Genomic DNA, 15,161 nt, shown 5'->3' on the forward strand with positions numbered 1-15,161 from the left:
CTTTTTTCCACTTCTAAAATCAGAGATCTCTGGTTCACACACCTTGGGGAGGGCGGGAAAGCCCTGCAGCCAGGGATGCACCCATAATTGTGAGGGGCTTACTTCAGGGCCTGGGAGCAATTCTTTCCAGCACCAGCAGGTGGAGGTGGAGCCGAGCAAAAGGTCTCTGTCTGGTTGCTGACTTGGTTTGGAACCCAGTGGTCTCTTGGCCTGCCAGGCCTGAATCATATCATCCATCCCATCCTATGGAACAGACTAGGTCCCTGCCCACCCCTCTCTACCTCCATTCCTGGGTGGACAACTGGATCCCATGAGGAGTTAGGAACCAGACTACCCGAGTAATACCTGGATGTTGGGAAGTAGAACTCTGGGAAGTGCCAAAGTGGGATTCAGGTCTTTTTGATAGCTCATATGGTTTGGGTCTCCTGATGTAGAGATGAATCTTCCCAGTCCTCCTCAGACAATTGTAGAAAACCCCAGAAAGGTATTTTTATAACCAAACCAGTCCTAGGAGCCTTTGGTGGGGGAGGCTGGTAGGCCCAGAGGGATACCATGTCTTCCTTCATAGTGTGGAGAAGAGCACTCTGCTCAGGCCCTCTAGTAGGAGGCCAGGGAGGCAGGCTGGAGGGATAAAGGCCTGCGGAAAGGGCATGCGGCCCAGCAGAATTCTCTAGAGCCTAAGCTCTGAAAGAATTTCAGAATCAAATCAGGCTTCATGGAGAACTGTAAGGCAGGAGGGGCCTCAGGAGGGGTGCCGAACAGCCAGGTGAGTGTGGGCCAGGTGAGAAGGGTGGTGGTGGCCATATTCCTCTCCACCCTTTGGCAGAAAGCCCCTCTGCTTTGTGGGGCTGTTCTGGACAGGCAGTCCCAGCCTGTCCTGAATCACAGCAGCAGAACCTCCAGCAATTGGGCTGCTATCCAAAGCCTCTCTGCCAGCTGGGCTATTTCAGCTTTCAGTTCAGCTCTGCTGGGAGGGTCAACCCAAAAGCCCATAAAAGAGTGCAGATGCAGCCCTCAGCCCAGTCCCTGGCTGTCTCATGTGGTCACCAGTGTGGCTGCAGTTACCCTCCTGTAAAGGACTCGTGCTCTTGAAGCACTTTCCCAGAGAGCCCTTCATATGCTACTCTAGCAGATAGTGACTGCACAGACAATGTACTGTGCTCACTGAAGTGGCCAACTTCTGGCTCCAAGAGATCAGGAGAAAAGCTGTCAATTGCTTAGCTTACTCTTTCTAGAGCTTTCTTTAATCCCTCTGGATTTGTTTTCTCATCTATAAAATGGGGATTACTGTTGTGCCTATAAGGTTGCTAAAAGTATAAAATGAGGTGAGGCATGTGAAGTTCTAGCAGAGCACCTACCATTGTCACTAGCGTGCAACTGAACACCTGTGCAAGCTACAGCTGACTCTGGGGAGAGCTGGGGGAGCATCAGCCCCCTCAAGCCTGCTTCCCAGCAGTACCAGCAAAGTGTGCGACCTTAGCAGCCCACCCAAAACACCTCAACACTAGGCTTTTTGCAAAAAGCAAGGAACTGGAGCCTGGGATCACAGTAGACTTTGGGGCTTCTCCACTGACACAGCCCCACTCGATCCACATACCCCCATGTGAATTGTATGCACATCTGTACACGCATGCACAAACACATCAGCATGCCTCTTACCTGTTTGCACCAGTGCAGACCCATGCACATATGTCCACACAGCCTCACACATACAACACATGAGTGCGCTGACACACTTGTACACATGCACAAACATAAGCACACACACATGTGCAAACACAGGAACATGCTCACATCAGTACACATATCACTACCTTCTTATCCAGACGCCTTACGCCTATGAGTCGTGGGATGTGTCCAGGATGAAGAATGTACATACCACCTAGGAAGCCAGGGCCTGCTTAGAGTCTAGCTTCAGGTTGCCATGATTACTGGTCATTATGCAAATTTTTGGCCAATAGAACCTTCCCATAACTTAGTTGTGCGAAGGCATCCTGGCTGAGTGACAGACAGTGTACATGAGTAGGAGACTGCTTTGTTTACTGGGGCAGACACAGCCCTGAGGCTCTCAGAATCCTAGCCCATGCTTCCAAGGAAAGGAGGCCTACCTGGTGACTGGCCAGGCCTTCAGAGACCTTACTAATCATGCCAGCCACCACTGGTGCCCCCGAAACAGTACTAGCCTTTGACTCAAAGAGCACACCACCCGGAGCCCTGGAAGCTGCTACTGCTACTATGACAGGTTCGCAGATGAGAAATAGAAGAAAACCCTCAAATGGTTTTGGGAGCCTTGCTTTTTTCTCTAAGTGGTCATTGTTCCAAGGAGCAGCCAGCTGGTGTGCCCCATGACTAAAAGGGCAGAATAGCCATAGCTTAGCCCTAAGAAACTAGAAACCTGGCCTGCAGTCTCTCCTCTCTCTTTCTCTCTCTCTCTCTCTCTCTCTCTCTCTCTCTCTCTCTCTCTCTCTCTCTCTCTGCCTCCTGATTACATTGACAGCCCCACTCAATCTGCATACCCCCATGTGAATCGTATGCACATCTTCACACACACGCACAATCAGCATGCCTCCCAACTGTGTGCACCAGTGCAGACACATGCACACATATCCACACTGCTTCACACACACAACACTTGAGTGGGCTGACACCACTAGGCCTCATACAATATAACAGCCTTGGCTAAAAGTGGGGTGCAGGCCAGCTCTTAGTATCCTGGGTGCTGAGGTCATGCTGGGCTGTTCTCTCTCAGGGGGTATGGATGGCTCTTCAAACAATGTGAGTGTCCTCGAGCTCCTTGGAGGGTCCCCTGGGCTCCAGGATGAACTACTACATGCACTGCCCTGAGACGTTTTCAGTTTGTCAAGTTGTGCATCTCTTGGGCCTGGCTAGCCACACCAGGAAGAGTGAACAGACTGTACTTGGGATAACTGTCTCAGACTTCCAAACAAAGCTTCAAAGAAGGCAAAGGAGAAGACAGAGAGCTCTAGTTTGGAGGGCCATGATCAATATCAGTGCTTCCTTGGGGTAGTCTCTGCACAGAACCAGGAGGCCAGGGGACATGCCCTCAAGGCTCTTAGAGTCAGGAGCACCTTGGTCCCTTGCTCAGAGCCATTCTTCTCTTCTGCACTTTGCCAAGTGTAGAATTCTTTAGAATCCCTTTTAGGAAGCAGAGAAAGAAAGAGAGGTCCAGGGGTGGATAATGCTCAGGACATTCTGCTGGTTGCCTGGGCTCCCCTTCTTTGGCAGCAGATGAGAATACCACACACATCATGCCCACCCTAGCTCTTGCCAAACCGACTCTGCTTCTGTGAAGGCAGAGAGGAAGCAAACCCAGACCAGCAGAGTGTGCCCTGCATGATGTGCTGAGCCTCCTGCCCTCAGGCCTGCCCACATCTGCTCTCACAGTGTAGGGGCACTTTCAGTAGAAGAGGAAAAAGAAACTATGGCTTGACCACATCCACTGAGCACATTAGGAATGGAATGGAGACTCAGACCTGTAGGCCAGTGCCAGCTGCACCTTAGAATGGGAGGTGAACTTTTTAATAATACCACGGAGATTTCTGGGCTCCCAAGCCTGGTGTCATTTGTCTGGATGGCTGCCTGGTTTGCAAACTTCCCAAGATCCCATGCTCAAGACTGATTATCACTTCATAGTTAATAAGACTCAGAGACCACACAGCACTTCCAGTGGCAAAGCTGATCCCTGGGCCAGGGCCTTTAACCTCTCAGTGGTGTGGGGTCTACTTCGCAGAGCCCTAAAACCTCACAGTTCACATTCAGTAATGAATTTGTCAGCTGTGTGAGGAGTTCAGAGGTGAGCCTGCACTCTTCTCATTCTTCAAGTTGCATTATGGCCTTCTAAGTCTCGAGCACAAGCTTGGGGGCCTTAGGCCAGCCACTGTAGGGTTGAGGGGGTAGTAACCTGCAGCCTGGAGTCTCTCCCCTCCAGGGTCCTGCTCCCCCAGTCTCCCAGGATCCTAGGAGATGGGCAGGCCAGCTAGGCTTGGGGCAGGGCATGGACACCTGTCCAGTATAGGGAGCTCATTCCCTCTTTCTGAACAGAAAAAATTCCGTAAGTGAGCCAGGTAGGCTGTTTCTGGAGGGGCTTAAGGGTGCTAAAGGACTGGTGCTGGAGCTAGGAGTGGAGATAGCACTTCTCACCTCCAACCCAGGAGCCCTTTCCTCCAGGGAACATTTGCCAACTGACTCTTGCATCCATGCCTCCCTGTCCACCCTCAAGTACTAACCCATTACTCATCTCTAAAAAGCCTGCCCTGCCTGCCAGTTTTAACACTGCCTTTCTCTATCCCTCTTGGAGCCCTGGGGGATGGGCACCAGGGAAGTAGCTCAGGAGGCTGGGAGGGGACACTACTAACCTGCTTTCACCTCACAGGCTGGCTGCTGGTGTCTGAAGAGTCCTGACCAATGTTTCTCTCTCTTTCTCTCCCCTGTCCCCCTCCCATTTCTCTTTGTCTCTCTCCCTCCACTTCATCCCCCCCTCCTCTCTTCTGCACTGCCAGAGCACCTTGGATTTGAATTAAAGGGTATGAAATCTCTGTGTATCATTCTGTGCCATCTGCACAGCCCCTCTTCCCTCAGCCTCTGACCCCTTGGGTGCTGAATATTTGGTTTCCTTTACCAAAATTGAAAGGGGATGATTCCAAAAATCTCCCCTCACCCAATCAAGATGTCATAGCACAAACTATGTTGATTCAGGGGCATACTAGAGCTGACAAACACCAGAATACCATGTCAATGCACAGTAGCAGCCCCCTAAACAGAAGAAACCCTGTGGGAGGGGAGTCCCCAAATTTTGCACTCAGTGACCTCCAGAGGAAAATCAGGGCTCTGTCAACATAGCCCCTTAGAGGGCCAGTATTGGGAAGCCACAGGAGCCTGGTTTGGGGAGTTGTGCAGAGAGCATCCTTTCCCATCCTACTTTCTTGCTGTTTCCTTTTCCCAGTTCCATTTCCATCACTTTTCATCTGCATCAAGCTGGTAGCTAATAACTCCCCTTTGACTATGTCTGCCCCTGCCCCATATCTGTCTCCCATCTTTGCTATCTGCCTGATACTGTCACTCCTTCCATGGTCTGTCCCCAAGATGACATGTGTGTGCATCCATGAGCAAGACCAGCAAGGGTCTGGGTGGGGCTGGCCTCTGGTGCCTGCCTCTTGCCTCCCAGCTCAGAATCTTACAAGTACCCCTTGGCACCCCAAATACTATACCATGTGGCAGCCCCTGGAGGACTCCCTAGGACTGAGGATCAGTGTTTCCAGGTATTGGGCTGTTACCTCTATTTCCAGGGAGGTTTTTCCATGGCCTCAAGTGTCTGGAGATGTCACATCAGGAGATAAGCAGGACTCAGGTGGGACTTCTGTAGGGCAAGGCCTCAGTTTGGGGCAGAGCCTAGACAAATACCAAGGCTGTTCTCACAGTGGGTTTGGGGAGGCCCAGGTGTTCTCTGTGGAAAGCAGGGCTTAAACTCTGCACGTTAGTGTCTGTGCGCCAACTGCAGTGGCATGGAGAGGGTGAGGTGGAGTCTGGGTGGGCTCCATGACTGCAGGGAACAGAGGCTTGAATCTGATGTGTGAGCGCGCGCACGTGTGTGTGTGTGTGTGTGTGTGTGTGTGTGTGTGTGTGTTGGCACATGGAAAATGCGTCCACCTTGCACCCTAGAAGAATGCTAGGGAATGGGGCAAGTGGAAGGTTAGGATGTTACTGGGCTAAGTGTTGAGTGCTCATAGTTAGAGCTGCCAGAGTGCAGAGTGAGGGCAGGTATATGCAAATGTATGTCTGTATCTGAAAAGGACTGTGTGGGGGAGGGTTGCGTACCTATGCCCTTATGCAACAGACATCCACTGTACACCAGAACCTACCAGTCACATGGCATCACTGCCCTCCTGTGTTCTTGAGACAGGAACAAATAGGAAAAGCATCTATGGTAGTAAGTGCTATACAGGAAACAAACTGAGGCCATGAGCTACTCCCTGGCTGCAGAGCATAGCTACTGTGGTCAAGGAAGGCTTTGGTAGCTCTAAAAGCAACTAGAGGCAGGGATGAAGGCAGAGGACACACAGTGGAGAGAGCAAGTAGTTGGTGTCATGTTCAATGGATTCAGACTGCCAGTGGCTCCTGAGTCCCACAGACATGAGGGAAAGGACCACAGATGAGATCCAGGAGGAAGGCCAGGACCACATAAGCAGGGGCCCTGGAGAACATGAAAAGGCCTTGGATTTTTCAAAGTCCAGGGGAAAGCCATTGTAAGTTTCTAAGCAGTTTCTAAAATGAATTGCTTTATGGTTGTCAATAAATGTAGCTTTGGGGAACAACAGCCAGAGATAGAAGTGGGGTGAGGAGGAATGAATGTCCTATCAGAAAGTGACCATTTCCAGGTGAAATGGGTGTCATCCTGGACTAACTAGAAACAGTAGAAATGGCCATCATGAGTCAGACATGGTGGCACACACCCATAATCCCAGCACTCTGGGAGTCTGAGGCTCAAGAATCATAAATTTGAACCCAGCCCAGGAAATTCAAAAAGACCCTGTCTCAAAACAAAAATTAAATCAAGCTGGGGGTATATCTTAGAGCAAAGGCACAGAGTTTGATTCCTAGCTCCCTCAAACAGTCACCATGGTCAGATCCCAGACCTACTTGAAAGGTGAAGATGAGAGGACCTGCAGATGGATCAAGAGGATGGGGAGAAAGGGATCAACTAAGAATGAGTCCTTGTTGGAACCTGAGCCACAGGTGCTGCGCTAATGAGGGGCTGAGTAGGGGAGCAGGTGTGGGAAGAGGTGGGAAGCCCCGAAGCCCTTGGATCCCTGACTAATGCTCAGGGAGAATCCAGGCCAGGAGACAGAAGTATCATGAGTGCCTACTGCTGGGATTTGAAGTTTGGATGCGATCACTAAGGGAGACAGGGCAGGTGGAGAAAAGAAAGACACCCGAGAACCCTGGGGCTTCCTGCCTTCCATTCCAAGCAGAAGAGAAGGAAGCAGCCACTAAGCTAGAGAGAGTAGGCTCCAAGGAGGAAGCCCAGGAGAGTGACCACACAAAGGCCATGGTCAGTGGGCACCAGAAGAGAGTCAGATGACCACAAGGCCTGGCAACATGGAGGCTGTCATTGACCGTGGCCAGCGTGGTCTCCAAGGACTAGAAAGGACTGAGAAGGGGAGAGGAGGCCTAAGGCAGTACTGAAGAGACAGAACCCCCATGGGGATGTGGGGTGGAAGTCTAGGTGATGCCACCTGACAGGGCTTTAACCTCCTGAGCATGTGTGCACAGTTACTGTGTGTGAATGTATGTGTGTGAATGTCTGGCTTCAGGGACCATCTGTGTCCGGCAGGCAGTCAGTGACGTGCACATGGCCAGAGGCTGTGTGCACAGCCCTGGGGTCACTGGTCTATGTGCCTGCGGAGGGGAGAAGCTGTAAGCCTTAGCTCCACCAAGGCATGAGGGCTCCACTTCAGCATACCCCTGAGCTGGGAGGTGGAAGGGCCAGCCCCAAGGTGGGGCAAAGTGGGCTGTCTGTGCTGGGGCCTTGATCATAGCCAATGCTTTCACCTTCTCCTTTCTTTCCTCCCAGCTATCTCTGTTTTAGAAGGGCGGGTGGCCCCACCAAAAGTAGAAGGTAGAGAGGAGAGTTGAGGCTTCCTGAAGGCTTCACATCCAGACTCACTCATCTCCCCAACAAGGGCAGGGGCTTTTCTTTGCCCACAAGGGCAGCTCTAGGCACCAGGCTGCTATGCTGGACATCTTACTAGCAGGGAAAGAGAGGAGGGTGCAGTGGGCTGAGCCAAAACCTGGCCAGTCTTTCTCCCACCTCCTCCCTAGGCTTTGTCTCCTTATACCTGCTCCTGGCCCTGGCATCCCTCCCAAATCTGTCCTCTGGAGCTGATGTGCACCAAGCCATCTTAGGGAAGGAAGGTGGCTAAGCCAGCCTTTTGCCCAGGGTCTCTGTTCACTACTATGAGGAACAACTCTCCAGCCACCAGGTTTCTTTGCAGCTGCCAGACCACCATGGAGCAGGGAAGGAGGCTGGCCAAGCTGGGGTGCCCATCCCTGCTTGGTGGCCTTGGGCTCTTCACCTCCCTCCATCCCCTTCTATTCCCTGCATTTTCACTCATGTGCTCAGGGCTGCCTTGGGATCTGGGAGGGTAGGGCCAGATCTAAGGGTGAGTGGGAGCTGAGGGAGGCAAAGGGGCAGGCAGGAATGACAGGGTGGACACAGTAGGTAGGACCTGGGCTGAAGGAGCCTAGACTTGGGACAGGGGTGTGTGCACCCACACCCATGGGCTCTTTCTCCTGTCATACCCCTCATGTCCACTCTGCCCCTGCAGAAGCCGAGGAGCTGTACCAGAAGAGAGTCCTGACCATCACTGGCATCTGTGTGGCTCTACTGGTTGTGGGCATTGTCTGTGTGGTCGCCTACTGCAAGACCAAGTAAGTATCAAGTGCTCAGGCCAGAGACAGAACAAGCCAGGGATGACCTCCCACCTCCAAGATGATTTGTGAGGGACACACTCCTACATGACCCCACTGCACCTAACCTCAGCCCCCACAGCCTCATGTCCCAAGACGAAAGGGGCCTCTGCAGCTGTGGGCATACGAGATTGGCCAGGAGGCAGGGCCAGACAAGGGGGAAGACAATCCCAGAAGACTGGACCAAGGGGTCATGGGCACAAACTTTGGAAGAAGGTGGGTTTGGGTTTAAACCCAGTTTTTGCCATTCCTCATGTGAACATAAGCAAAAGGAGAAAACTCTCTGGGCCTTCATGGGAATAAGCCTGGTATGCACCTCACAGGACACCAAGGGCTTGAGCTGATCCCACAGACTCCTAGAGTATACACTGTCTCCAGGAGGAGGAAGGCAGAGGGGAAAGCACCAAAAAGCTGTCTTCTGGAAAAGGCAGGTGCCTCAGAGGCCCTGCCTGGCCCCACCCTGGGAGCAGTTGAAACAAGAGTACAGGAAGACAGGGCTGGGCCACCACTTGGGGGACTGCGGGGGCAGTGGAACTTTGGGGAAGTCAGGTGGAACAGCTTGAGCTGAAAGGCAAGAGCCGATGGGCGCAGCCACAGCCTGCAGTCAGACCAGCCCAGACTAGTTGGGGCAAAGGGCAAAGTCAAAGAAGAGGGGCAATAGGCTAAAAAGATAGCTGGGACCCAGAAGCCATAGGGCCTTGGGGTCAAGCTAGGGAGTTTGCAGGAAGTACGGAGCCAAGGAAGTTGTAGAGTGATATGGTACAGAACAATATGCTTATCGTACGTGTTCCTATCTGAAGACCTAAGGTCTAGGTACAGCTATCCCTTTGGAGACTGAACCTCTGGATCCAGCCTCAGCACAGTCTAAGACGTACTGGCCTCACTGCAGATCAGTCTAGGACCAGAAAGACTGGTGGGGAGTAAGGAGAGTGTTGGGGCTCAGGGAACTCAGAGGAGAGGACTGGATCCACAAGAAAAAGCTGAGTACAAGAAGTGTAAAGAAAGCAAGCCCCTCTGTATTTATTGTATTTTGATCACCACTGCATTTACTCATTCAGCCCACATGATTTCAATTCCTGCTAGACACCAGGCCCTGCCCCAGGCACCTCAAAGAGACACAGCCAACATCCTAAGCAAACAGTCCAGTGTCACCAGACATGTTTGGAGACTCAGCTAGAGGGAAGGTGCTTTGCTGTGGAGGCAGCATCTAGGCCGGGGCCTGGGCGGTGAGCAGGAGTTCTCGGGTGAAGCAGCAGAGATGGAAATGCAAGTGAAGGACTAGCAGGTGCACAGTTCCTAAAGCCAGAGAGGGCAGAGGGTCAGAAACAGGATGTCCAAGGCTGCAGCAAGCTAGAGTGGAGAGTGCAGCAAGAGACACTGTTGAGCGAGGTCCTGAGTTCAATACCCAGCACTGCAAAAAAAAAAAGAGAGAGACTCTGTTGGGAGGGCTGGGAGGGGAAATGGGACATGAGGGCCAGGGAAGGGTTTTAAACAGAGAAGTCACATGATTAGAATTGTTTATTATAAAACAAATTTAAAATATGCCAATAAGCCAGGCATTGGTGGCACATGCCTGTTATTCGAACACTCAGGAGGCTAAGGCAGGAAGATTGCTTAAAGTTCCAGGCCAGCATGGGTTACAAAGTGAGTTGAAGGCCAGCTTGAACTGTAAAGTGACACCCTGTCTCTAAAATAAAATAAAATATGCAAATATAAAGTAATCCCAAAAGGGCCAGTCAAATAGCTCAGCAGATTACAAACACCTACAAGCAGGTATCGGAGCCAGGGGTTTGATACCAGGGCCTGCCATGCTGACCCCACCCCTGGGGAATGCTGAGATGGCGATTGAGACTGGGTGAGACTGGGCATGGTGGCGCGTCTGTAATCCCAGCTCTTGGGAGGCTGTAAACAGGTGATCACTATTAGTCCAATCTAGTAGTGAGACCCTAAACACCCTGTAGACCCTTCCCTAAAATATAAAAATAAAATAAAATAATAAATAAATAAATAAATAAAGGCACCAGGGAGAATGCTCAGTAGAACAAGCACTTCCCTGGCAAGCACAAGGGCCTGAGTTCAATCCCCGGTTCCGTAAATAAATAAATAAATAATCCCAAGGCCCTGGCTCCCTAGTCACAGCATCCTATTTTATTTTCTTCATAAAACTTTACCGAAAATAATCTACTTCATTATTTGGTCATGTGTTTATCATCTGCTTTCCCTACTGGCCTTCTGGCTGTAGGAGGCAGGGACCAGTCTCTCTCTGCTACAAAGCAGTGTCTGGCACACAGTTAAAATTCAGTAAATGCTAAATGAATGAATGAGAGGTGAAGAGAGATAGGGGTGTCAGCACAGTGCATGAACAGTTTTTAATGGTCATTAGTCTTTGGAACTGATTTTATAGAAGGGGAAAATGAAACATGTAGCATTTCTGTAACTTGCCCAGAGTCACACAGCTAGAAAGCAGCAGGGTTCCATGACATTTAGATTCCCTAGAAGATGTAGGAAAGTTCACTATGGGAAAAGGCACAAGCTCATCCACCCTTTCCCTGTGCAGAAAACAGCGGAAGCAGATGCATAACCACCTCCGGCAGAATATGTGCCCAGCCCACCAGAACCGCAGCTTGGCCAACGGGCCCAGCCACCCCCGACTGGACCCTGAGGAGATCCAGATGGCAGATGTGAGTGGTGTTCCCAAGCATCCTTCTGAGCCCTTGCTGGACATCCAGTCTTCTCAGGCCCCCTGCAAGGAAGGGCCAGGGCAGCAGCCAGCCCATCGCAACACCCTACTAGGCACTGACACCAGAATGTCTGGTCTCACCTCCATTGAGGAGGGCTGATTTACTAGAGTACTCATCGCCCCAATAGCAAGTCACTTCTCACCTAGTGGATCACTTCCCAACCTAGAACTCAGTGTGCATCACTTTCTCATCCTCACTGGGAAAGAGGGCCAATATGGTCCTTATCACTAACTCCTACCCCAACTGTCTGTCTGTCCCAGTACATCTCCAAGAATGTGCCAGCCACAGACCACGTCATCCGGAGGGAAACTGAGACCACCTTCTCTGGGAGCCACTCCTGTTCTCCTTCTCACCACTGCTCCACAGCCACGCCCACCTCCAGCCACAGGTGGGCACCGCCAAGGCCCACAGAAGCATGTAGATTCATGTCCTTTCATTCTAGCATCCAGAGCTATCTGACGCTCCTCTCCTGAGTTTGCCACAGAAAGCAGAGTCTACCAGGGCCTTCTCTCCAGAATCAGGGCGGCCTGTCCACACAAGCATAAAAGCTCAGACAGCTTCAGAAATAATATGGCTGGGTGCTTCTCCCCTGGGGAGCACCATGGTGTAGTCTGGGTTCCACACGTAGAACCACTAGGGCTGGGCTCATGAGGTTGGGACTAAGGACCATGGCAGTGGAAGAGTCCAAGACAGGCAGGGACTCTGAGGCAAGGCTGGGGGTATGGGTTGCAGAGAAGGGAGGAAGAGGACTGTACACACTATAGCTCACCATCCATGGGCCCCCAACCCTCCTTCTCCCAATATTTATGATATTCTGTGAGCCCAAGTAGAAATACCAGTGAACCAAGGGAGCCCAGGATAGGATGAAAAACGAGGGAGGAGATGACCATAGACCACACCTATTAGGCCACCCTGACCCCTCACCTCACCCCATTTGGCCTCCCCAGACATGAAAGCCACACATGGAGCCTGGAACGATCTGAAAGCCTGACCTCTGACTCCCAGTCGGGCATCATGCTGTCATCAGTGGGCACCAGCAAATGCAACAGCCCCGCATGTGTGGAGGCCCGGGCTCGGCGGGTGGCAGCCTACAGCCTGGAGGAGCGGCACAGGGCTGCCATGCCACCCTACCATGACTCTGTGGACTCCCTGCATGACTCTCCACACAGTGAGAGGTCAGTCCCAATCCCCTGTACCTGGGCCCACCTTGGCCAGAGGGTTGGCTCTCAAAGGACCTCAGAGATACTGAAAAAGCCTTGTCTCTACTGTTCAGGTGGGCAAAGTCTCAGGTTAAGTAGTCTGCTGGGGAACATTCAGTGTGTTAGTGACAGACTGACCACAAGTTGGGCCAGTAGACCCTGATGAAGAGTAACCTCCTGCTGAGATAACTGTCAGAAGTGGAGTATTAATAACTGCACTGGACTATCAGGAACAAACAGGGGCTATTCCAGACAACTTGCACCTATGGCTACCTATTCTAGATCACCTAGAGGCCCCATGTCCCTGCAGAAGCAAAAAGACACAAAGGCTAAATAGACTGGAGGGTGGGAAAGGAGGATGCTTTTGAGGACACTGACCAGTGCAGGACAGACAAAAATCAACACTGCTCATTGGCCCTGGCAGCACTGGCAACAGGGTCCCAGTGTTCAAGGCATTGTTGGGTTTCTGAACAATGGATTCTGGATGAAGCAAGAAATTCCCCTTCTTCCCTGACTTCAGTAGTCATGTGGCCCAGCCCCCTACTTTGCTCAGCCCCCAAGTGGCCCTCTTCAAGTCAGGTCTGTAGGAGCAGAATAGAAGGAGCTCTGTAGGAAAAGCTCCAGGAGGAGAGGGTAGTAAAGGGGAAGATTGCCTCCTACTTTTCACTCCATATACTCCATGCCAGGCCTGGCTGGGCAACCAGAGATGGCCCACATGGTTCTGCTCCTGAAGAGCCCCCACCCAGGCACAAACCACTGAGGCTCACAGCAGCCTACAAAAAGTACTAAGCCCTGGACATCACCCAAGGCAGAAAAACCCAGTCCAACTGCTCTAGGAGACAGCCAGGTTTTCCAAGCCCAATCTTTCAAGCTTCACTATCCTCTGCACCTTTCCCTCTGTTGTAGATAAGGGAGATCTACTTCATGTGCATGGTTCAAAGATAATATGCACAGAGCTCTTTGCTTCATACCTGTTGCCACTGTCACTAGTAGTAGCCACATCTAGGGCTCCTTAAGGACCAGTAAGAAGTAGAGGTGAGAAGAAAGTGAGTAGAGGGATGGGATAGAAATGCCTTGCAGACACAGGGAGCCACTGGAGCTGTTCCTGCACAGTAACTGAAGAACATGGTCAGTGAGCAAGGTGCCCCGAGCAAAGCTGTAGGGAGCAGTGGAGTTAGGACCAACAGGGAGGCTGGGGTTTCCGCTTGGAGGTGGAGCCAGGATGGATTCAACAGAAGAGCCACCTCAGCAGAGCTGGGATTTTTAAAAGATTACTCTGGAAACTGCATAGAATGAAGGAGAGATCTGGAGTGAGAAAGGGCCAAGTGCCACAGGAGGGGGTGGAGGGTGCACCCCAGAAGAGGGAGAACAGTACAAATTAGTGGCTAATTAGATCTGCAGTAGGAGAGTCAGAAAGACTGTAACAGACCCTGTGCTGGTTCCAGAGAGCAAGCAGGTGCCTGCCTGTGCTGTCTGAAAGGAGCATGGAAGTGGGTGCTCCACATCCTAAAGTAGACAGTGGTGGGGCAAAAGACTGATGGGCTCACAGGGACAAAGGGCCAGGTACCCAGGACCCAGACTGGGAAACATTGGCAAGGGCAAGTTTTTGAAGAAAACAGTGGTCACTGGTCCAAGCAAAGACACCTCAGTAAGATTGAGAACCTGGCGTGGAGCGTGAGTGGTCACTTTCTGAGGCAGCTTTCAGCTTCAATGTAGGGGTATGCATACTGTAACCTCAACTATTTCACAGGCTGAACAAGGAGACTTCCTGTGCAACTAAGCAACACCCTGTCTCAAGATATTTTTAAAAGGGCTACAACATAGCTGAGTGGTAGCTCCTGAGCTCATACCTCAGTGTGTGAGCCTCCCTCCCCCTCACTGAAGCCATGAGACCACAGGCTGACTATCTGGAGCACAGTGAGTCCAGATCACAGGGGTATCTGAGTGAGGACTAGTGAATTCTGAACTTGAACAGTATGTGTCGTGGTTCCTGCCTGGCTTCAGTTCAAATGCTAGCTCTCCCCTTCCTAGCAGTGTCCTGCGTCTCGATTTGTGTATGGTATGCCCCTAACCTAAGAGTCTTACAGAATTACTGAATGAGACCACACAGGTAAAATACCCGAGCCTGAAGCCGTGACTGAGCATCACCCAGCAACTGACTGTTCACAGAGAACTACTACAGGTGGAGGCATTTCTAATACATTTCTAGAACCACCCCAATATCACCATGGTTATCAGCGTGTAATGATAAGGCGACAGGCAGGAGATGAAGCCACTGAGAATTACTGGCAGGCTCCTTTGCAAAAGGTTACTTGGGGCAGGGGCCGCACTGACTCTATCACCTGTGACCCCCGGCCCACGCCTCTGCTTCTCCCGCAGGTACGTGTCGGCCCTGACAACGCCCGCGCGTCTGTCGCCTGTGGACTTCCACTACTCGCTGGCCACGCAGGTGCCGACCTTCGAGATCACGTCACCCAACTCCGCGCACGCCGTTTCGCTGCCGCCAGCCGCGCCCATCAACTACCGCCTGGCAGAGCAGCAGCCGCTCCTGCGGCACCCGGCACCCCCGGGCCCCGGGCCGGGTCCAGGGCCTGGCGCGGACATGCAACGCAGTTACGATAGCTACTACTACGCCGCCCCCGGGCCGGGGCCTCGACGCGGGGCCTGCGCGTTGGGCGGCAGCCTAGGCAGCCTGCCTGCCAGCCCCTTCCGCATCCCCGAGGACGACGAGTAC

At 52.0% G+C, this 15,161-nt stretch overlaps 1 protein-coding gene across 1 annotated transcript in view; it reads left to right on the plus strand.

Moving 5' to 3' along the window:
* Nucleotides 1-15,161, plus strand: part of Nrg2 (neuregulin 2) — a 198,142-nt gene that overhangs the window by 182,559 nt on the left and 422 nt on the right. Inside the window, 6 exon segments of the mRNA XM_023703380.1 lie at nt 4,521-4,544; nt 8,346-8,448; nt 11,045-11,168; nt 11,489-11,616; nt 12,176-12,403; nt 14,807-15,161. Coding sequence (XP_023559148.1) covers nt 4,521-4,544; nt 8,346-8,448; nt 11,045-11,168; nt 11,489-11,616; nt 12,176-12,403; nt 14,807-15,161 — 962 coding nt within the window.

The sequence above is a fragment of the Octodon degus genome, unplaced genomic scaffold, assembly GCF_000260255.1.
Source record: "Octodon degus isolate 3935 unplaced genomic scaffold, OctDeg1.0 scaffold00169, whole genome shotgun sequence".
In the NCBI taxonomy this organism is placed as follows: domain Eukaryota; kingdom Metazoa; phylum Chordata; class Mammalia; order Rodentia; family Octodontidae; genus Octodon; species Octodon degus.